Raw genomic sequence first — 24,889 nt, forward strand, 5'->3', positions numbered from 1 at the left:
GAGTCTATGAGGAAAGCCAAATGATAGGAACATTTTTAGCGTGGACAACTAAAGTAAAACAAGAAGCTGCAGTAATCAATGAATTAGTGGTACCTTGTACACAGATCTTAGTGTACAAAAAAGACACAATTTGCTAAAATGTTTTTAGATCATTATAATGAATTATATGCAACTGATTATAAGGTATCGAAGCAAGAAATTCAGCAATACTTCCATGATATAAAACTACCTCTGATCCTTAGAGGGCAGAAAGAAGTATTGATTGCAGATATTTCTGCAGCAGAAATTCTTCAGGCCTTAGCTTCAATGACAGCAGGAAAGGCCTGCGGGAACAACGGCCTCCGACTGAATTTTATAAGGCATTTTTGGAAGAGCTAGTACCATTCTTGCTTGAGCTTTTTAATCATGTCAAGGCGGGAGGCGAGGTTCCAGCAGCTTTTAAAGAATCCTCCATAGTTAGCTTTGTAAAGAAGGGGAAAAACCCCAGGGACTTTAGTTCATACAGGCCAATTAGTCTGCTAAACGCAGATTATAAAATCCTGATGAAAATTTGGGCAAATCGATTTACTCCAATGGCCCAGCATGTGATTCACTCGGACCAAACAGGGTTCGTAGCGGGCAGGTCTATGTCTTCTAACACTGTTTTTTTAGTTCAAGCTCTTGACTTTTTCAATATCAATCTAACACCAGCTCTGATAATGATGGTCAACGTAGAGAAGGCGTTCGATTTTGTAAACTGGGGTGCTTGTTTTTTATGGTATTGAAAGATTTGGGTTCCCCCCCAGACTATCGCCATGCTTCAGAATATATATCAGGGGCTCAGGCGCAGATTAGGATAAACCCTAATCTGGAAGGCACAATAGATATAAGACGGGGAACCCGACATGGGTGCCCCCCTATCCGGCTGTATTATTTACTTTTTTCATCATCTTTTTTCTCACAGAAAATTAAAAAAAACTACAACAAAAAAACGGATTCCAGAACATATTTTCAGTTTTTTAAAGCGTTGACTCAAATAAAACTTATAAAAATGTCCAACCACCCTTTTGTGACCATTTCAACTGTGAAATGAGCAATGATTTGTTTTTTAACAAACTTTATTGCATACCAATAAACAGCACTGTAGTGATATTGAATACATCTTGGCATGTTCCTTTTTGTGTTTGTGGGGGTATTGTAGTTGAACATTTCCTATCGGGTAAGAAATTACAAGTGGATACAATCCAGAATACAGCAGGGTAACAGTTGGTCCTGTGCTCAAGCCAATAAGTGCGCCAGGATGATGCAGAAGTATTGTCTATGGCAGTTATCATTGGAATGCAATTAAAACTAGTACCCTCACCATAACACTCCCTTCCCCTCCCCCGTCCTCCCTCCTGGTCTGCGTTTCGGTGTGCGTCCTGTGGCTTATCACTGTACCCACAGCTAAAGATCTTTGATTCCAATTGTCAGTGTCGTTCGTCTGGGCAATGAGGTAGACTCTACATATCAACATCGTGTATGTTGTGTCAGTGTGGGTGAACTATGGGGTAGGTATGACAGGTCCTGGTGTCAGGTCTAATTGTCGAAACACTTCCAGCATGCGGTCCCATTCTAGGGAAATGGGGTATTTTCGTAGCCCTCTCGCCTCCTCCCGCCTAATAGCAGCGCCTTCAGCATCCCCCCACCGTATTGTGTGTTCCTGCCACGAAGTTATTGTAGGGCTGCGGGGAGATTTCCACCTCATGGTAATCCCACGTATAGCTAACATGAGGCCTAAGTCAAGGAATCGCAGCTGGACCCGTAGGGCGCCAGTACGTTTACGCAGCCCCAACAGACACTCCACATTGTTGTCGTGAATTGTGAGCTGAGTGGTCTCCCCAAGGGCCCTCCGGACCCCGCCCCAGTAGGCACCGAGATGGGGGCAGGCCCACAACATATGAAGGAATACAGCTTCCTCCACCCTGCATCGGGGGCAACAATTCTGGGCCTCAGGGAACATACGTTGAATCCTCTTCGGAGTTAGATATGACCTATGGAGTACCATGGTTTGTATGAATTTAAGGCGGCATTCCGGGACACCCTTCTAGGATGCTCCAAGATGCTCGTCCATGCTTTGTCAGTAATAACCATACCCGCGTCCTCAGTCCATTTTGTCCGGAGATCAGTGAGTGCAATGGAGGCCTGCGCTCTAATACAGGTGAATAGCCATTTTACTGGGTGGCCACCCCCCCATGTAATAGAGCAGGTGGACTAGCTCATGTTGAGGTGGCTCAGTACGCTGAGCTGCACATGTCTCTTTAGTGTAATGTGCAGCTGCAGCATATAATAAGTAGTGTCGGGCCGTTGCGCCTGTGGCCTGCACAAACATATCATGATCCATAAGAGTGCCATCCCCAAATAACAAACCTACCTGTTCCACTCCCGCCTCCTTCAATCGCGTAATCTCACCTGTGTCAGTCATCCACCTGATCCACCTGGGAGTGGCATCCCTAACAATGGGATATTTCTCGCGTATGGGACCGTCCCCGAGGTATAATGCAAAGCCTTCTTCCAGCATTGAAGGGCAGTTGTCAACAAGGGGGACCCCGAGTTGGGAGTCTACTCTTTGGGAACAGGAGTCTGTGTAGTGTCCCGCTCCCTAAGTCACGGGGGTCATATCCTATTTCCTGCAGGTCCCTTCCCACCATCCAAAAGGATAACCACTGTAATTGGCAGGCATAGTAGTAAGCCCTAAAATCTGGTACCCACAACCCTCCTTTGCGGGGTTCTAGCTGTAATTTCTTGAGGCTAATCCTACACCTACCCTTCCCCCATATCAGCTCTAGGAGAAGCATATCCAACGTTTTAAATACCGTCTGTGGGACTATTAAGGGTAGATTAACAGAAAAATATAGGAGCCGGGGGAGCACCACCATCTTGGAAATGGCAATCCGTTCCATCGCCGATAATGGAAGGGAGGTCCAGAAAGACACACTTGAGTGTATAGCAGAGATGGCCCTCATTAATTTGCCATCGAGTTGATCTGAATGGTCCCTATATACCCGGACCCCCAGGTATTTAAAGGTGTCGTGCGCAATCGGCAAGCTGTAAGTGCGAAAGGAAAGCGTGTCTGGGCACGGTCCATCTTTAAAGTAAAAGGCATTTGACTTATTTTTGTTAATTGTGAGCCCCGAGACCCGCTTGAAGGCAGAGAATATGCTGGGAAGGGGTTCCGCACTAGCTGACATGTTGCGTAAGTAAATCAGAATGTCATCCACATAGATTGAAATTAAGTGCACGGTGCCATCCAACGGTATCCCTAGTTGTTTGGCCGATTGCAGCAGCGCTATCGCTAGGGGTTCTAGTGCCAGGACAAATAGTATGGGGGAAAGAGGGCACCCCTTCCGAGTGCCCCTATAGTTGGTGTATTCCCTAGAGATATGTTTCCCGGTGCGTGCTCTGGCGGTGGGATTAGCATAGAGTAAGCGTATCCACTGCAGATACCCCGGAGGGAGTCCGAACCGACTCAGGGCTGTAAACATGTATTCCCAAGTAATAGAATCGAAAGCCTGCCGAAGATCTAACGCTATGCAGCCCGCATGAACATATTCTGGCGGTGCGGCCACCATGACATGGTGTAGTCGTCTCGTGTTCAGGGAAGTGCTGGGAGAAAGCTGCATTGGTCCCTGTGTATTAAGGTGTTGAGGGTGGAAAGGATACAGTTGGCCAAGGCCTTGCTAAGAATTTTGTATTCAGTCGCTAGATGGGAAAGGGGCCGGTAGCTGGTTAAATCAGTGCCATCTCGTCCCGGTTTGAAGAGGGAGACGACCAGAGCTTGCATAGTAGAATGTGGTAGGTGACCGACTTCCAGGGCCTCCTTATATAATTCTTCTAGTTTGGGAACTAGAATGGCCAAGTAGGTTTCGTAAAACTCTATGGGTAAGCCATCAAGCCCAGGAGATTTATTGCGGTTAAGCCCTTTGATTGCCGCTCTTATCTCTTGCTGGGTGATGGGGCCAGAGAGTTCCCCCCTTGCGTCATCTGTAATGGTGGGGAAGGGTAACTCGTGTAAGAAATCCTCTATTAGCGTATCATCATTGTGTGTGGGGGCGGCATAAAGTCCGCTAAGGTAACTGCAGAAGACCTCATTGATCTCGCTTTGTGTATGTACTAAAGTACCTGTAGGCGTCATAACACTAGTGATAGTGGGCAGCTCCGGGGCATCTCGCAGGATCCGAGCTAGTAGCGTGCCAGACTTGTCTGCATCCATGTGTTTACGCAGAGTGAAGGCCCGGTAATCTATGACCCGTAGATCTTCTAGAACCTCTGCTTGTCGGATGTGGGCCTCTTGCAGGGATTCCCTTTTCCATGGGTCTAACACAGCCCCCTGCTCCAGGTCCGTCATCTGAGCTTCTATCTCATGGAGGTGTCTGTGTACTTCCTGTCGGGCCCCCACAGTGGCCCCAATTACTGAACCCCGCACTACCACCTTAAGTGCATCCCAGTCAATGAGATTAGAGAAGGCTGTGTTCCAGTTTTCAGAAAAGTTATTTGTGAGGGTCGTGGAGAGAGTGGCACAAAACGGGGCACCTTCTAGGAGCTGCGGCCATAATTTCCAAGTGGTGACTGGGGTGGGGACCCTACCCCATGTGAGCGTGATTTCCAAGGGGTTATGGTCGGAGAAACGTCTTAGCTAGGTAAGTTGAGTGGTGGATTTGTGTGGAGAGCAATTGGGAGCCTAGAAACCTGTCAATCCTGATGTGGAGTTGGTGTACTGGTGAGTAAAAGGAGTATTCCCTGTGTGTAGGGTGTAAAAACCGCAAGATATCTGTCAGTTCCCATCCATTCAACCAGGTTGTAAGGAGCTCAACTTGTTTGCGTGCGACAGCGCCATGTAGTGGTGGGTGCGATAAAGTCCAAATCCAGAACCGTGTTGCAATCCCCTCCTAGGAGCCAGGGAATCGTATCCCACCCCATTAGTGCCTGGCTCAGCCGTTGGAAAAATTTGTCTTGATCGAAGTTGGGGGCATAAATTATCCCCAACACCACCGGTAGCCCATCTAATGTGCCCCTTAGCAGGATGTACCTGCCTTGGTCGTCTACACAACGATCCAATTTTGTGAAAGGGACCCCATGGCGAATCCATCCTGTCGCCCCACGTGAAAAAGCCGAGTAACTTGTGGAATAGACGTGTCCCCGCCACTTGTTACAAGTCTTGAAGGCTTCAGGAGCTGTGAGGTGTGATTCTTGAAGAAAGACAATATGAGCCTTCCGCCTCAGAAAATAGGCATGGACATGATGCCATTTATGTACTGCCCCCCAGCCCGCGCACATTCCAGGTCAATAGGTTATATGAACCCTGTGCAGTAATGTTATTAGCCATAGATATGTAACTTTGACAGAACACCCTACAACTCGGAGTCAAGTATAGTTTGCAGACCAGGAGTACCCTTTTCCCAACAACCCAAAACAACTCGGCACAGCCGTCGAACAGCGCTGAGCCAAACCATGAACAACATGTGAATACAAAACTGTGGTGCGTTCGCTGTGTGGAGAGTCGTCGCCACCAGCCATGATCGAAGTGGTCAGTTATTAAGCTCCGGTGGCTCTACGGAGCTCAGGGGGAATAAGATGATTTATCAATGAATACTCGTTATCGCCTAACAGGGGGGGCCCCCACCACGGGTGTATCTGCTAGTGGAGGGTTCAGCAGGTGTGGGGGTCAATAGTGAACATAAAGCCCGGCATGCTCGGTTGCACATTAGTGGAGAGAAGCATTACCCCATGGCAAACCCCAGTCTCCTATCAGATCCAAGTTTCAAAATAGGACATAGAAAGTCTGAACATAAAAGGATATAGATACGCTATATAGTCCTGCTGCAGTTTGCTGTGGGGTGCTATCCATCTTATTCCGTCGGGACGACACCATCGGGGTTATCAACTGTCTATAAGATCATCCACGGTTTGGGGTGTGACAGATGGAAAGAGGGTGATACTGTGATCAGAGTCTTAGTGTACGGTATTACTGTCCTCCGAGTCCGATAAGACCTTGGCTGAGCCTTCCTGAATGGATTCGGCCAAGGCCAGCTGATCCCGTGTGGGGCCTACCATCCTGGAGCCCAACCTGCCCCCCGTATGGCGCTGCGGATCACCTTTCTGTGATTGCTTAAGCCCGCGTCATGTGGAGCCGGATTGTCTATCCTGGCTCGGTTCTAGGCACATCACTTCCAACCATTCCTCCGCGTCGGTCGGGCTATCAAAGAAATACGTTTTCCGGTCATGAATGATTTTCAAGCGTGCTGGGAAGAGGAGTGCGTATTTGAGTTGGGCCTCTCTTAGTTTCTTTTTGACTACTTGATAGGAGGCCCATTGACGTTGTACTAGTAGGGTATAGTCTGGATAAAGCGAGATCTTCTGGTTTTCGTATTGTATTAGTTGGTTATCTCTCGCCTTTTGCAGAAGTATATCTCGATCCCTGTAGTTAAGTATTTTAACTATCAGCGGTCTAGGGGCCGCTCCCACCCGTGGCGGTCCCGTAGGAATTCTGTGTGCTCTCTCTATGCAGAAGTACTGGGAGAGGCCCTCCGGGGCCACATAGTCTCGGAACCAGGTTTCCATAAAGTCTGCCGGTTTGGCGCCTTCGCTGCATTCCGGGAGACCAATCATGCGTATGTTATTGCGTCGATTCCTCCCCTCCGCGTCCTCCACTCTATCCTGTAAGCCGGCGACCTGTTGCTGCAGCTGTGTTATTTGCGTATCATGCGCTGCAATTTTAGGTTCGAGGGTGGACAATGTTTTTGACTGATCATGAACTGTATCGGCGAGCCTCCCGTGGTCCGCTCTAAGTAGGTTGAGGCCAGTCGTAAGCGATGTAATTTGTTGTTCTATTGCTTTGCGCGAATCTCTGACCTTTAGAATCAGGTCAAGTTTATCCTGGGGTACGGCTCCGAGGAGGAGGCACCTGGTGATGGCGCCCTAGCCAAGTCTCCGGTCGTATCGGGGGTCCCTCCGCAGTCGTGGAGGTGTCCTGCACTTTTCCCTTAGGCCGCCCCATTATGATTGCCAAGGGACCAGTGTATATCGTCAGTACGTGAGGAGAGGCAGCTGTAGAGAGGACGCAAATCTTTATCTCAGTAACTCAATGACGCAGCCCCATCAAGGCATTCTTTATAGCAGATGCTGGAGGCCTACTGTATGCCGCGCACCATGTGGCTCCAAGCATGACCGTCCCAACGGCCCACGTCAGTAGGACCAGGGGCCCGTTCAGCCACACCCAGACTGCAACCACAGCCCTCTCCCAGTCTACACCCCGCAATCAAGACTACCAGGGGGAGTCAGCAGTCGGGGGTCATTTCTGCCCTGGACTGTAGTCTCAGCTTTACTTTGTTCTCACCCCCCTCCGGGTCGCAGTTGTACCAGTGCCGCCAGCCGTGGCAGAGTCCAGCCACAACAGGCGCAGCTCAGTGTACCAGGTCAGGGTATGTTCGCTTGGCGATTTAGACCAAATTCCCTCGCGCATCAGGCGCGCGCTGCAGTCAGTCTAGGAGGGGGGGGTAATTATCTGCTGGGATCCCAGTGTCACTGTTATCTTTGGGGATCAGATAAAGTAGTGCGGCAAAGGGGGAGGGGGGGAAGGGGCCACGGGGCTCTGCCCAGTATCTTCCAGTAGGTTTTGGCACTCCTCTCCGTTGGCGGATCATCTCTGTGCCCCGCAGGGTCAATCGCAACGGCACACCGGGCCCCACCCAGCAAGTCTCCTCTCGGCACCTCCGGCCCCTCCAGCGGCATAATGGCGGGCACAGCTCACCCCCTCACCGTCTCTCCGGTTGGCGCCCTCTCCGCAGGGTAGCTCCGTATCACCGGGATGGCCTCAGTGCAGGAGTCTCCGTCACGGCCGTTTCAGCATTTGGACTCCAGCCGCCCGACGGCAGTATCATCCGAGGGCCGTAGGTGACCGCAGAGCGCCCGGGGCATAGGGCGCAGGCCTCCGCCGCACTTGCCGAGAAGGCCACGACCCCCTCAGGCTCAGCCCAGTGCCGCGATCACCTGCCACAGCGTCTCTTAATGCAGCAGAGAGCCCCAGGACCTCTCCAGAGGCCGCAGCAGCAGCCCCCCATGTTGTGTGTTATATTTGCGGCCCCCAAGGTGGCAAATCTCAGGATATTTCCCCCCGAGATCTGGAGCCTCACCAGATTGCGTCCGCCATCTTAGGTGGTTAGCCACGCCCCCCAGCAATGACATTTATTGAAATGAAATTTGAACTGTGAACAGACGCATCGAGCACAGATCAGAATCGCATCATTGAAAAAACAAACCTACAGTAACATCTACTGGCCTAACTAGGTTAATTTATACAACGTCTATTATAACAACATCTTAATTAATATAAGGAAATATATAAATCAATTAAAAAAAAAAATATTTGTAACTTTTTTATTTAATTATTGACACTTACCTCTGGTTTAGGAGGTCGTTGTTCAGATATAGTAGTTGTTAAAGAGGTCGTGGTTCAGGTAAAGGTCTTTGGGAGTCGTTATTAAGCCCACTTGTTGTTAAGGATTCGGTATTAAGGTTGTTTCCCGGGAAGTCCTTAGGATATCAGATTCAATCATTCATTCTAGAAAATATGTCTAGTATTCTGGGACTCTCCCTTTCGTAGTCGACGACATTTTGACCCTCTCGTGTTATGGGGTATCTTCAAAACGGGGATTCTGGGGACCTAGGCATTCTAAAAATGCTGCAGGTCTATTTGGATTCAATCATCCTATAATGGTTCGGTAAGGATACCGATTGTAGCCGCAGTGGCTAAAGAAATCCCTGGAATTGAATTAGCAGGACTCCTCTAGGATTCAAATGGGTAGGACAATAAGAGAGCATCGTTGATTAGTGGATTTTGGAGAATACAGGATAACTGCCGTGGTTACCAACAATTCCAAGACGAAGTGCAGAATAATAACGTGAACGGTGTCATGGATATCAATCAGACCGGCCATCGGTTAAACCAATTAGCCCACTGTGGAAGCAGTCGATGCGGGTCTAAATCCTGTGGACAGAAGTCTGTCTGTAGTCTGAACGATGCTTACCTCAGCATTGTCACGTCTTATCAGAATATTATCTAAATTGCAGGTGTATAATTTTCTTGTGAGATATATTCCTGGTAGCACCAATGCTAGATTAGATTGCTTATCCCGTTTTCTTATTCAGGAGTACAATGGTTCTTTTGGTGAGGAGTTACTAGGACATGAAAGTGTTGTAGCTAGTCGATGTTGTAGATAGGTGTATGGTTGTCATTTCAAATTTAGAATGAAATAAAGCTTGTCAGGGTTATGCGGTATTAAAGAATGCTCAGCAATTTGTGCAACAGGGATGGCCCTCTTTTAAGCATTTAAAGGGATATTTGTATTGTTTTAGTCAACTCTCTGATCAGCTTACTGTGGAGTCTGGTACATTACTACGTGATGAAAAATGTGTAATACTCATATAACTTTGAGAGCAAATGTTATGGATCTAGCACATAGAGGTAATTTAGGATCTACTGCCACAAAGAAATCCTTAAGATCTTGGTTTTGATGGCAATATGTGGACAGAGAAGTGGGCAAATTTGTGGATGCTTGTCAAAAATGTATCTTGTCCAACAAGTATTGGAAATTGAGAGATACCCCGTGCATTCCTACTCCTTTGCCTCATGCCCCATGGTGTAAAGTTGCTCTGGATTTTACTGAACATATGTCAGTTTTGCCTGATGGGTCCAAGTTCTTAATAGTGCTCATAGACTTTTTTTTTCAAAGGGGATTTACTATGATTTTGTTGCAGGAACTACTACTAGTGTTGTCATTCTATTTTTGGAATTTTTTTAGCCTGGAAAGCTACTCCGAGGAACTTGTTACTGATAATGGTGTCCAGTTAATTTCAGAAAGGATGGAGTTGTTTTTGAAAATCAGTGGCATCAAGTTTCATAATATTGCTTTGTACATGCCACAAGCTAATGGTGCTGTTCAGAGGGCCAACTGCCTGCTCAAAGAGGGTATCCAAACTCTACTTTCTTGTGGTGAGAATGTAAAGGATTTTGTTCAAAGGAAAGTATGGGCATATCATTATACCCCTCATACTAAGGTGATCAAAGAGGGGCTGGGGTAGCCATCATTGTGTGTGATTTATGGGAGATCTCTACTACAGATCTAAGAAATATGGGCTTGATAGAAGGTCTGAATTTACTGTATACATACCAGACCCACGACCTCCTTTGCGGGCTATTGATATGTAGACCACCAGACTGCCCACCCAGTGTAACCTCAGATCTATGCAACTTCATTGCCCAGAAGTCATTGCAATATGCCAACCAAACGGCCCTGGAAGATTTTAACCTGCATATCAATGATCCCGCTGTATTCATGCTTCTCAGCTGACCATGTCACTTAGTGGAGCGAATCTTACACAACATGTAAAATCCCCCACTCACTGTGCAGGCCATACTTTAGATTTATTGTTCTCAAACATTATGTCGTTGGTAGCTGAGACCCCGCATCAGTTGGACTGACCACTGGTTGGTCCCTTTCTCGTTCAATTTGGAAAAATTACAACCTGGTGGAGAAATCTGCAATATGCCAAAAAGAAATTGGAAGAAGCTAACAGCAGCGATCCATGGTCCAGTTCTGTTTGAGAGTCAACTGCAATTAACCAGCAACCCTAATGTAGACACGCCCGCTCTGAACAGGTGGATCTCTGCCGACCTGGACACCGTAGCTCCGGCCATGTTAGTTAGAATCTCAAGGAAATCTCCATCTGCCCCCTGGTTCTCTGAGGATCTCAGAGTAGAAAAAAGTAGATGTAACAATATGGAGTGCCGTTGGAGGAAAGATTATAGCCCAATGGCCAAACTGGCCTATATGAAAGCTCTAAAAGAGTTTCACAAATTGATGAGGGTGTCAAGAAGGACTACTTTGTGAAGTGCATTAACAGCGCTGAGAAGTCATGCTAGGAAATCTTTAGGATAGTCAGCTCCTTCACCAAGCCTGCGGTGCTTGAGAGCAAAATACTGCCGCCCCCCTCATTGTGTACAAAGTTATCAGACTTTTTGGAGAATAAAATCCAGAAGGTCTACGACAGCTTCACGACAGAGGTGGAGACAGCTGAAACAGAAGCATTGGAAATCTGAAATATCGAGGATACTTTTTCGGAATTCCTCCCTATCTCCCAACAGGAATCCCTGGCGAAGATCCTGAAATGTAAGTCAGGGTCCGCAGAGGATCCGTGCCCCACCAAAATTGTGGAGGACACTGGCTCACCTGATTAATCCCACTCTGAATCATATATGGAACACCTCACTTTCCATGGGCATCTTCCCTGATGTATGAAAACATGCGTTGTTATTGCCCCATAAGAAAAAGCATAAAGTGGACCCGGGAGAGCTTAACAACTACCGCTCGATCTCATTACTGCTAGCACCGGCGAAGATGTTGGAAAAGATGGTACAGCACCAACTGGCTAATTTCATTGATGAGCATGACATTTTGCATGACACACAGTCCGGTTTTTGGTCCGGTTTTAGTACAGAGATGGTGCTGTTGGAGGTGGCGGAGTCAGTAAGAATGACTGTGGACACAGGAGCTTCAGCGATGTTGGTGCTTTTGGACCTGTCCGCAGCATTCAACACCGTGGCTCATCTAATCTTATTAGACAGACTCAAATCTATGGGATTGTGAGGGATGGCTCTCTCCTGGTTACAGCCCCATCTTAAAGACCGCACGCAAAGAGTCGCTTTTCAGCCCTTTCAGTCGAAATCTAAGCCACTGTGGTGTGGGGTACCGCAGGGCTCGGCCTTGAGCTCACTACTCTTAAATACCTATCGGGCACCCCTGTTTTCGCTCATTGCTAACTGGGAAGTAAAGGCAATATCGTACGCGGACGACACTCCGTTGGTGTTCTCTTTCAAGGATCATTCTGTGGACTCTTTCATTAGATTTAAGGGATGCTTGAAGGACATCTCCTGCTGGATGAATAACAATAAACTAAAGCTCAATGCGGAGAAGACAGAGATCTTGTTCTTTGGTAAGGCATCTCCTCCGTCCGGTAGACGTTGGTGGCCGGCAGAAATAGACCTGCCACCTATGCCAGCAACTATGGCAAAAAACATGAGCGTAAAATGGGAAGCAGATCTTTCGCTCGCAGGCCAAATTCGTCATATAACAGCCTCATGCTTCGGTAAGTTGAGAAGCTTGAGGAAATTTCTACATCTTTTGCCCTACGACTGTCGTAGAGTTATAGTCCATGCCACCGTGACATATTGGCTGGACTATGCACATTTTCTATACCTAGGATTACCTGCCTGTCTGATTAAGAGATTGCAGATGGTACAAAATGCGGCTGCAAGACTAATTAGACGAGTACCGTATTGGCACCAGATCTCTCCGCATATAAGACAGCTTCATTGGCTGCCGGTAGCGAAAAGGATAACATTCAAGGCCCAGACCATGGCCTTTCGGGCACTGCGAGGCAGAAGTCCTAGTTACCTCAAGCATCAGTTATGCCTCTACCAACAAAAACGTTAATTGAGGTCTAACTCTCAGAACCTGCTCTGTGAACCTCGCTATGCAAAGTCACGCATAGGAGGCAGATCCTTCATGGTGGTGAATGGCCAGATTGTGGAATTCCCTGCCTATCAACATGCGCTTGATCCAATCTGAACTTGAGTTCAGAGAGACCTTGAAGACGTGGCTTTTTAGCCAAAGCTAGAATCTTGGTACTACCTCTCTCCTGCTTTGCCCGCTAAAGCGCCGGGACACCTCTGTTTGAGGTAGCTGTTTCATTCTATAAACGCAGATATTATTATTATTACTACAACAGGAATTTCTCCAGTTTGCGAGGTAGGCAATCTTGCACTGGGTTATGTCCAACTTGGTTGAGGGACAAATCTAACAAGTCTGTCCAGGAACAAGTGGATCTGGATAGAGGTAGATCTAATATGAAAGTGGCTCAGGAAAAGATGAAGTTGTATCATGATTTCAAAAATCTGTGTGGGGGCTTGGGTTATGTTAAAGGATATGAGAAAAAAAATCTAAGATCGAGTTTCAATTCCTTGGGCCTTTGAAAGTTTCTAAAGTTGCACACTCTTATGTACATTTGGCACATTTGGAAGATGGACATAGGTGGCCTAAAAGAAATCTTGTATATCTTGTAACCTTGAATGCATTTCAAAACTCTGTTGTTAGGAGTAAATTGCTACCTCATAGTAATTTGTTGCTACCCCCAGTACAGATTGCTTTATATGATAAAAGTTTCTGCAGCTCCCACTCAGTCAAGTACTGTGGTTAACACCCAGTGTGACAATTCAGTAGGAGGGTTCACCAGAAGTAATTTGTTGCAAAGTTCTAATATCGCTAATCCAGGTCCTGTACTGGACACTTTGTTTGTGTCAGCTGTGAGCAAACTACTGCAAGTGTTTATACTACCAGTTGTGGTAGATTTTCTAAAAATCCTGTGTAGGAGAGTAGGGTCTGCTATCCTATGGTCACCCCAAATTTTAGCTTTTTGCTTCACTGGTTTTTGACATATTGAGGCTGTGGGCCTGCTAATCAGACCCCCAGCCTGCTGTTCTCTCTACTAAATTGACACTATGCACCATAGGTGCATAACCAATTGGAATTGGATCACCCTGTGAGCCCCTGTACCAGTGTACACTAGGTACCCAGGGCATTGGTGTATCTAAGGCCTACCAGGGGCTGAAGCATGTATTATGCCACCCCTTGGCTGGCCTAACAAATTTGACACAACTGGCTGATCACTCAGCTGGGGTAAGTTGGTGTAACCACCTCTTACTTAGGTGTAGTATACCTATACCTAACCTTAAATGGGACACATGTTAACCTATAAGTCACTCCTATGGCAGGCCTTAACAATCCTGAAGGCAGAGTGCTTGGTTCCATGTGAGATGGTGCTCTGGCATGAGCTGAGCCTGTCTGCAGTGGTCGGAACAACTTCCTTCTACCGTTTCCAGGTATCGTCATACCATATACTCTTAAGTGCATTATGAACCTCGTAGTTAAATGCTATCTTTGGTTTGGCTTTACCAAAACATGTCGAGTAAGGTGTCATACGAATTGGAATACTAACCCCTCGCCAATTCTGGCGACGGGGTTAGCATTCCACCCTTCTAGAGGGACACGACATGTACAGTACCCGAAACCTGGGTAAAATCAGACATAGCCTCAGCTCCACAAAATGGATGCTGCCACCACAGACACAAGTCTGCCCTCCTGCTGCTGGGAGTCCTTCCAGCTTGGGAGACGTGGACAAAGGGTTTCCTGCCAGGGGAGGTGTGTGCACCACCCCAGACAGGATTTTGTGTATTGGTCAGGTAGGGCTTGAATGGAATCAGACATGCCTGAGGCTCACAAGGAGCCTCGGTGCATATGCCAGTTCAAACCGGTCCTGGGGCACACCAGCCCCGGACCTGGGGCGAGCTGGACAAAGGATTGGGGGTGTAACCACCCCCTTCCTGGTCCCACCCTTAGGGAGGGACCTAGCAGGTAGTCCGGCCCCTAGAATCCGCTTAAAGGTAGGAGCTGTGTCCTAAGACTTCAGACATCCTGGAATCAACTTACTACAAAGAAGAAGACGGGAACTTCGACGCTCTGCTGCACAGAGGACAGAAGGAAATCTCCCCTATGGTCAGGGAGTGACCATCTTGCTAACGCAAGCACCAACCAGCTACTCGACGTCTGCTTTGCCGCCGCCTCCTGCCGGAGCCCGAGCCCAGAGCCCGACAAGACCTGGACCTCCAGACCTCTCACAGCCCGATCCACAGTCCCTGCAAAGAAGGAACCCGTGGAAGCACCGAGACAAGTGGAGCCAGCCATCTTGAAAGACCCACGACAAGCTGCAAGCGCGACAACAGAGGCTCCCTCCAAGTTGTGCTTTGGGTCCTGAGAAGCCCAACACCCGAGCAGCATCTGCACCAAAGGTGAGCCCTCCAGCATCGTCACGATCTGCGTGGGGCCCCTCTGCACTTTGCATCTCGACGCGCCTGCCCGGTCCCTGGCCCGTTGGCTAGTGGCCATTTTGGCGACGAACCTTGAAAACTACGACGCTGGTCTGGTTGCTCCAGACTGGCCCCTGCTTCCCTCCAAAGGAGCAGCCTCTCTGACCTTGCTGGTCAGAGTAATCAGCTTTCTTCATTCTTCACGACTTCTGCTTTTGCCAAGGCTTGTTTGCTTCCTTCGAGTCGCCGACACCGCCGACAGCGAGAGCCTGCGTGGAACAGCTCGTGAACCGACTCCTGGACGTCGTCGACCTTCAGGGACCACGTGGCTGCGGAGACAAGCTACACCTCATCACCTGTTTGCACCCGACATCGCCTGGTACCTACCTGGTGCCACGCCGGTCACTGGCTAGTGACTGTGAACACTGTCCCCTCTGCTTTCAGGTCTTCTACAACTCCGATCCACCCTTGGATCCACCGCATCTCTTCTGGACCGACCGCCTGCAGCATCTTTGTCATCATGCTCCATTGAATCCATAGACGAAACCCGACGCACTTCGAGACCTATGCACCCGCTTCCTGTGGGTGAGGGAAAGCTGGCACTCCGGTGCCCAAGTGTAGAGAAACATCTCTAGTGTCTGTGTTTTAAGTCTTAAGTTCGTAGTCCATCCAGAAGACCCTTCTAGCAGTAACTTTTGAACTTTTGCGCACCCATTGAAAACCTATGGGAGCCCGCGTGTAACTTTCCTCACTGCACACGCGACCCGTGGACCTCCTGGTCACTGACTGAAGTTAGCTCCTTGTAGGCCCAGCGATTCTAGAGGCCCTAGGCCTTTTCCCTTTCCTGTTCGTGGTACTTACACCACTATTTTAGTATATGGTTTGATTGGCCACCAGGGCCTATCCATATAAAGTGCAACTTCTGTATATTGTAATACTTTCTTGTTTAACGATTTGTGCTCCTGTGCTCATAAAGAGTCTAGGGGATACTTTGAGTAATAAATACATATATATTTTGAATATATATCTGTGTGGTGTCCTTTCATTGGTATAAAAGGGGGTTACATATGGTAAAACAACTTGCTTAACACGCTTTAACGAGTTTAACCTCAAAGACTGCTTAGCCTACGCTACCACTAGGGCAGCTAGTCCGAAAAGGGTGACTTACAACCACACCATAAGGGTTGCTTGGCATGGTACAAGGTGGTTACTGTAACTAGTGAACATCATATACCAGGCCAACTTCTCACAACCTGGTTATCTGAAAGAATTTGCAATGTAATGTATATATTTTTTATGATGATTTTAACATGTATGGTATTCAATTATTTAGTTATTTGTTTTTTTTGTTATTGTTTTGTTATTATTATGTGATATCCTTATTATGAGGTCATGTTCCACAGTCTATATTGCACATTCAATGTTCTGTGAGTGTCCTGCAAACTGTAAGTACATCTTCCAAGCGGACTCTCTTGTTCTATGTTCCAGAGTTGTTACAAGACCGCAGTGATGTCCATGCATCTTGAAGGGAGAGCGAATGCGCTGCTTCAGGGTTGCAATGAGGTGCTGTAGGGAGAGGGAAGAGAGAATGAGTTGTTACAAGACCGCATTGTCAATGGACCCTGAAAGGAGAGGGAATGCGCTGCCTCAGGATTGCAGTGAGGTGCTGCAGAGAGAGGGAGGAGAGAATGAGCTGTTGGAAGGTCTCCATGCAGATCTCAGTGAGGTCCTTGAAGAGGGAATGACATGCTGCAGGGTCGCTGTGAGGTACCTGCAGAGGAGAGAGAATGAGGTGCTACTGAGGCAATCTGAGATCTGCAGACTGGAGAGAGAGGGAATGAGGTGCAGTAAGGCCACCAATAAGTGAATCTTGAAAGAGGGCAGTGTTACAGAAGAAAAGACAAGAGGGGAAACACTAGCAGTTGACAGGCATGGCATCCAACTGGAACGGTTTCAAGGTGGTCCTATGACCGTAGAGGTGGGATCCGCCATTTCGGTGCTAATCCTGAAAGCAGGGCCCATCCTAATACTAGACAAATGTTGTCACGTTTCAGCTTGACCCAACACCATGATATGCAACTGATTGATTATTTTACAAGGATGCTGGATTTTTTATGCATGAAAAATGAACTCCTTTTGAGGCTTCTGTAATCAAGGTTAAGTAAGTTATTGTAAGACACCAATACACTAGCAGGATGAATGTCTGTGACAACTACTGTATGTTGTAGGTAAGAATGTCACTGAGTGGTCCAACATATTTGATAGGAAGGTAACATGGTACATTTGATTAATAGACCAGGTTCCTTTTAAGATGCCACCATTGTGGCATAGCTGATTGCATGCTCACATTCACCTGAACTTTGTACTTTGTACTGTGCGCCCATCCTGCATACATCTGAATAAGGATACTTTGTGGTGGGCGAAGTTAATACACTATTCACTGTCTGTCTACTTGTTGGGACAGCAGAATACCTATAAACTATTGCAACATTTCCTCGGATGGACACAGAGACAAGCAACCCTTTAGTAGTCCTGCTCAAATATTGGATGATCGTTTCCTCGTGTATGGTGGTCATGACGGAATGCATGTTTCTGTGCCATTTCACTGGGCCTGATAATCACTCATTGGCTAATACTATGTTTCAATTTTTTTCATTCATTTCATTGCCCGATGCTTCTTTTAATCTATTTAATGTATATATTTTTCTAATTTACGGGACAGGCTCTTCCCCCTTCATTTGACTATTTCTGTCTTTTTTTGGTTTTATTACTGTTCATTTTATTTTTATTTCTGTTTTACGCTGGTTACCCCATGTTCCCTTTACGTAACATGCCTGTTTCTTTCTGTACTATTTACCATCCTTTAGTAGTTCTTCTGTAGTATGGGTTGACCACTCCCTATTTACAACACTAAGTTAGCATAACCGAGACAACTGTTAGAAAGCCAGCTTGCCGTTTCTGCTGCTTTGCACGCGACACTGTTGTTATATGTTATTCATTTTAGAAATGCTTACTCGACTTTGCCTTACAGGATAACAGTTTATTGTTTAACATTCTTAACAGTGTGCTGCGACCTTCGTCTGTACATCATGTAAAGAACAAGGCTAGGACATTAGACGGTGCAGAGTGTTGTGCTCAGATTGATCGTACCACTTTTTAGACATATCATACATGCAGCTGCCAATATCTGAAGGACAAGTGCCTTTAATATTACAGTACAGAATGTTTTAGGATTCATTTGAACAGAAGAGCTGATGCATGAGAGAGCTAGCTGATCCTTTGATGTGATTCCACTAAGCTGATCTATAGGGTATGGGGTCCCCCCTGTTAGCCTAAGAGACCTTCTATTAGTCTAATAATAATTTATTAGTTGCTAGAGAAAGGAGTGTGGCTGCATACCACTGTCATTATTATTATGATTGCTCCTTTTATTCTGTATGGTATTGTAACAATGCTGATGGTTTTGATCTTAACCATTTGTCTGCTAGTGTTAGCCAAAGTACTGCATCTTAGGACGCGAGTTTTATAAAATAAACTCTTTAAACTTTACTGTGTCTGTATTATTCTGTTGTGGACTGTTAAATAAGTACAAACCGGTATTTCGGATGCCCACCACTCCTGAGAAATATCTAAGTCGCATGTTCTGGGTTGTCTATACATTGGGACCGCCTAGCTAGATCTAGGCTAACGAATGGGACACTAAGCTAGTCGGATATGGGGTTCTTGGTTCTGAGGGGAGTTTCTGGTACACCACAATTCTCTGAGGTCTTGGTTTCCTGCGCATAGTTCTGTGCATACGCAGAATCCCTGCAACACTTCTTCAATCAACGTATCCTTTACATTTTACTATTAATATTTGCCAGTCTTCTCCTTCCCTTTTTTGTTAATTATGTTTGTCATCCCACTTTATTTTTAAACTATTTTTATTTCAGGATTTTATTCTAATCACATCACTGAAGTGTATCTCTCTGCTTCACATTTGAACCAACCTGCCTTAGAAAGGGTGGCTTATGCTAACTATACAAGTTATCAAAATTATCACTTGACTCCAATACACTATTTTTCTTCAGTTCAATATTTTGCTTTAATTTATTTGTCCCAACCAGTGGGGTCTGGATTTGTGAACAGACTTGACTTTCATCTGTGTTTTTTTCTGTCTCTCTTTCCGCAGGCCAACCCTAGTAAATATGGCGCTGTGTCGCATTGGGAAGCTGAGCCAGAAAGGCAGTGTCCTCTTCTTGTGTGACATGCAGGAGAAGTTCCGGCACAACATTGCGTACTTTCCAGAGGTGGTGTCGGTGGCAGCTCGAATGTTGCAGGTACAGAACCCTTGAGAGAGTGACTGGTGCTTGTACGTGCTGCTTTAGTTAGGTGCTATGCTACATTTAGCTTGTGATACCTGTCTGATCCTGAGGACGACCATAAATGCTGATCTGTACAGGTAGAAGAAAGAATTATTGTCTTCTTTTTGTCAAACATAAAATGACATGGGTGGGCTAACAGAATGCTTTGCTTGTAGATTCTGTCACGGACACCTTGGGATGTAGGTCCAGCAATACTTTCCCCTTTGACAGCGAAAAGACCAGTCTTGTCTCACGCGATGCTTCCAGCTTCTTACAAGATCCATAAAAGAAGCATTGATAACGCATGAGTATTTATGCCCTATTTGTATTCCCACTACAAACTTGCTTTACAGAAGGGTTGCAGCTGATTGCATGGCCTCCTTGGTAATCATGGTATCTTATGCACAAACTAGCGCCTGTTCATTGATGAGGATGTGACCCTATGCAAGTAAGGGAAGCTTTTGTAACCTCCCATGAGGACTGGCCCTTTTACTTCTGTTGTTACACGGTATGTCTTATTAGTGGGCAAAATAACAATGGATTTAACCCAGATCTCTTGACTGGGGGAGAATGTTTGAATCATTCAGCATTCTGTCCATCATTTGCTGCAGTTACACTTATTTAGTCTTTAAGCACTATTTTCTTAAATGAGTTTCTTGTACTGCAGGCAGGACATGCTTTCTTGCAGCCTTCAGCGCGCCATGCGTGCTTTCACTTTACAAGCAGCCCGAGACAATGGCGGCTCCTTCTTTTAACTGAAACAGGTCTCGCATTTACAAGAGTTTGAGCTCTTGCCATTGTTAATGACAATGCCTTTTATCTATGTGTTAATTATCAAAACAGATAAATAAAAGGCATTGTCATTTACAATGCCAATAGCTTAAACTTGAAAATGCGAGACCTATTGCATTGCAAATGCTTGTTTTGTTAGGCACGGGGAGATTAGGTAATTTGCGCAGAATCACAGGATGTTCAGCGTCATTGCAGAGACTCGGACCCAGTTCCCCAGAGTCGAGGTCGACTGTCCTAGCCGTTAGGCCAACTCCTCTCCCTATTGCCTTAGCAATATACTATCATGGTAACTCCCATATGATCCACGACTCTACCTCTTTCACAGCACTGATGAGATGGGGGCAATAGGTACAAGCAGCATTCTCCCCCCCCCCCCGAACCTGGGCAAATGGAAGTTGGAGCTAGATAGGTGTATGGGTGCGGAAATTACAGTATTTATGGCACGTGGCTGTCCCCAAAACCACTGCAAGATATGGGCCCGCTGGGCAGCGTACCGTGGGATTGAGCTCCCCCTTTACCATCAATGGACCCCTAAGTGTGGTCACTGCGTAGGTATTTCTCCTAGATTTATTTCTTTTCTGCATTGGGCTAGTCTGTATTTCAACAATTGTATCCTGGGACTGTTGACTGGAATCTTGAACTGTCTACATATTGTTTAATTGAGTTTCCTGCATGTTGTCAGGATTGCAAAAGAGAAAACGTTTGAAATGATGGTATTCCTGCTCATTCATGCTGTTTTACAGGTACATGTGGGCTCTTGCCCAGACTTCACTGGAATAACCTAATAAAATCTGTTTTTAAAAAAAAAAGAAAACCACATGGTCTGTGGGAAGCATCTGATGATATATCAGGGAAGGCCTAGCTTGTTTCAGATTCAGAGACTTCAACAAGGGAATCAAGAAAAGCTTCCTCGGCCGACTAAAATAAGGACAAAACATTGTGAAATGCAACATGTGCTGCGGAGACATGTCCTGCGGTTGCCCTTAACTCAGGCCGTACCCACCCACAAGGAGTTGCCAAGAAATGGTGCAATTGATTGATCCTGAACCTGGCCATTAAAAACCTGGCAAGATGGTATCTTATGTATCAAAATGTATTATACCCTTGTACATCTGGAAACACAGGAGGGCATTTGAACCATTTCACAAGGGCGAAATCCTCAACATCAGCTTTGAAGGGAGTCCCCGTATCCGAAATTGGCAAGGCGACGATATGAGCATCCCTTCATACCTTCGCTAAGGATTACTTTTGCTTTCTCCTCTAGGATTACCTTATATGACCATTTCTTCAGATCTTCCAGAAGGTTCCGTAATGCTTGGGAATCTATTCAGAAGGTGAGGAATCTGCAGTAGAAGTATCCATCAGAAGAAAAGGTTACTTAGCTTTGGTAATGATCTTTCTGGTAGATACTCTTTCTACCTACAGATTCCTCACTTATCCCACCCACCTCCCTGTCTTGAAGGATGCTCAAGATTTATTGATTGTTTTTTTTTAAAAGGTTCCAAATCAATATATTGCACGGTACCTACTCAGAATTTCTAGCCTCGTAGGTACAGATAAAATGAATGAGAAGCTGACATCAGGGCAGAGCTTAATGGGCGAAGCTTTATGGCTTCAGTGATGTCACTGTGGCTTTGTTTCTGGAGCTGCCGTGGGGCATCGCTCCCTAATGGCGTGGAAGAGCTATTGGAAAAAACTTTCCAAATCTGGCTACATTTTTAAAAAGCCAGTGGCCTCTGTGCACACTTCCATGACTCGCATAGCCAGATAAGGTCAATTTAGAAGCAGAAAACACCAAAGTAGGCGGGTCTTCTGGGTAACAGGCAAGGAGGTGACCAAGTGGTTTACCAATAAAAGATTGGTAGGAAAAGGGAACATCCAAAGGAAGTAGAATCACCCGTAGAAGTTCTCTTATCAGCACAAAATCCCAGGGCTGTGCATCCAGAGCAGCGAGTGTTGGGAAGCAATAAAATGGCGTTGGTTACTAGTCCCGAGTGCTTGATGTACACCAAGAACTTGTCACCATGAAGTCCTATCTGTGCATGTGCAGTGCTGGTGGCATGAGGGCAGTGGTAACAGCAGTGTTATGTAATACATTTCCTTTGGTGCAGTGAGCACGGGACCCACACCTTGGCATACTCTTCACACACAGGGTGTCTACTTCAGCAAAGAACAAGGTGATGGATAAAAGGCTTGAATCAATGTCACTGGCAAATGCTCAGGGTCGCATTCCAGACCATCGTTTTTCTCGCACTATGCCAATCTAGTGCCACTCTGTGCCATTTTGCATGTGGCTGGTGTTGGGTCTTAGCTCATGGAGTGTTTGTGTTTCCATGGGTAGGAAATGTTGAGGTTTCCAGGTGGGTAAAACCTGTGGTGGAGAGTCAGTGGGAGTTGGTAAGTGTCGGTTGCTGGCTGTTCTCTCATTGTGTTATGTACACTGAAACTAGACAAAGTCTTTCTTTGGAAGCACTGCATCTTTTAGTGGAGACGAGGAGAACCATGGCAGGTTGAAGTCACTACGCATGCTGTGGTGTCAAGCTGTGCTCTTGCTACAGTGTCGAGGGATTGGTTTCGGTGCAGCGTCCTGTGCTTCAACATCGAGTCTGGGCTGTGCAGAGTATTGGCGGCAGATAGTGGAAGGCTGTAAAGTGGAAGGCAGATCTTCATCGGCCTTCGGAGTTGGAGGCTGGTGTAGGTGGGGTTGGAGGCTGTAAGTTCTCTGCGGCATTCCTGTGCTTCATTCTTGTGGTGTGGCATGTTGGATGCTGTGGCTACACTGGAGAACATGTGCTGAGGGCTGTGCTGGAAACGCTGGCTTCCTGGCTACATTTGCTGTTTGTGGGGTGTTTTTGGGCAGCGATCTCCGGTGCGCATCCACGCATATGCATAGTCCTATATGCTATTTTTAACTGCAAGAACCTCTCCACATCCGCTCTTCGATTGTATACTTATGCGCCACGTCACGCAATTTTGGAATGGTAGGTTTTGCATGTCGTGACTTCCACGGCTATTAAGCCTCACTTTCAAATTGGATTTAAACCAGTGCATAGAAGACTTATTTTTACCTCTCCGAAGCAGCCTTCACTTTTAGTTGGGGCACTTATCATACAAGCAACCACATTGCACCGGCAGCCTTACTCTATGGCTCTTGGGTTTTGGTCAGTTTTTATCTTGATAATCTCTATTTGTGTTTTGACAATAACTGTTAAATTGATCGCTGCCAGTGTGGAATGAACTACAATTGCTTGGTGCTCATTTTCTGATCTGACTGTGAAGCTGCTACAACTATTGGAACTACAGTTGTTGGTCATATTACCTTAACAATTGTGTGTGTGTAGTATTAACTGTTAAATTGTGTGTTTCCGATGTTGAATTGACTAGCTATTTTATAAAGCCTCTGTTGAGGCCTTGTTTCTGTCCATCCTTGTAGCCATGCAGCAATCTATTGTTCCCCCATATGCATTCTTACCGAATCTGATAGCACCAGAGTTGGACTGGGAACAATGGAAGCATATCGGGATGCCTCAGATGGAGAGTCCTTTACCCGTATATTAAAATGTCCCATATTTGGCATTGTTTGGGCCCTGAAGCTCAGAAAATTTAAAACAGATTCCAAGAGAAGTTCTCTTTCGGAATGATGGTGATGGTGAGGGCATAGATGGAAATGTTCATGAGTATGCCTCTGCCATTAAATCCTTAGATACAATGTTTAAGGCACGCAGAGATGTTACCATGGAGAGGCACAAGTTTTACAAGAGAGTTTAAATTGCAGGAGAATCTGTGCTAGTCTTTGTAGGGGCGCTGAGGATCCTTGCAGTATTTTGTGATTACAAGTATTTCGAGGAAGAGCTGATCAGAGATCAACTGGTCTAAAAAACTAATAACAAAAAGGTCCAGGAAGCCTTGTTGTCTACTCCCATTTCACTTTAGAAAAAGCCCTTGAAGAGACAGCCAAAATCAAAAGTACAACTTCGTTTATGGAACTGATTACTTTAACAGACATTAAATCCCATGCTCATAATGTTTTATCAGTGAACACGAAGAACAAGAAGGGAAAGAGAAAGGTAGTGGCTGAGAAGTATAAGAAGAAAACACCTCTAAAACCTCTAGAATGTTATAGTTATGGGATCACATCTAATTTGGGAAATGCTAGTATGTGCCCCGCCATTGATTGTGCATGTGCCAAGTCAATGAAAAAGGGCATTTTGCCAGGGTATGTAGATCCTCAGGAAGAATAAGTATAGCAAAATGCATAGGGTGGAGGCAAGCAGGTTAAGTAAAAATGATGTTTCTACAAGTGACAAGAGTGACGCTTTAACTGTTGGAACATCTTCAAAGGATGTTGAGGATGAAGAAGTGTGGGAAATGTCCTTGAACATGATAAAAAGGCATTTTTGCTTATTGAGCATAAATGGGGTGGAAGTAAGGGTCATGGTAGATTCAGAATGCCCTTTTACCTTAATAAGTGAAAAAGTTTGGGGAGAGTCATGTTGGTAAGTGCCCGCTAAAAGATTCAGTTATACGTCCTGTTGGGTACGAGGGCAAACCCATTGAAGTTGTAGGTGTGGAACAGATTAATATTAATCTGCTTGGTGCAAGGTCACCACTCTTGCCACGGGTCCTTATCAACTAAGGATGAATCAACAGTGGAACGAAGTACAGACCATAGGTAATTTATTAAGCATTCAGAATGGGTCTCCATCCAACGAGCACCATGGAGTTACTCAAGCAAGGAGCATGCTTCAGCAATGGCTACATGGGTTTTTATAGGGAAGATCACAAACAAGGAACACCCAGAAGTAAATCGAACTTT

General features: G+C 46.1%; 1 protein-coding gene across 2 annotated transcripts in view; it reads left to right on the forward strand.

Moving 5' to 3' along the window:
* The window catches only part of ISOC2 (isochorismatase domain containing 2), a 159,581-nt gene that overhangs the window by 49,991 nt on the left and 84,701 nt on the right, over positions 1 to 24,889 (forward strand). For both annotated transcript variants that reach the window (XM_085616538.1, XM_085616539.1), the window contains one exon: positions 19,110 to 19,257. In XM_085616538.1, coding sequence (XP_085472664.1) covers positions 19,126 to 19,257 — 132 coding nt within the window. In that variant the 5' untranslated portion in view covers positions 19,110 to 19,125. The remainder of the gene's footprint in view (positions 1 to 19,109; positions 19,258 to 24,889) is intronic.

The sequence above is a fragment of the Triturus cristatus genome, chromosome 7 (genome assembly GCF_964204655.1).
Source record: "Triturus cristatus chromosome 7, aTriCri1.1, whole genome shotgun sequence".
Classification (NCBI taxonomy): domain Eukaryota; kingdom Metazoa; phylum Chordata; class Amphibia; order Caudata; family Salamandridae; genus Triturus; species Triturus cristatus.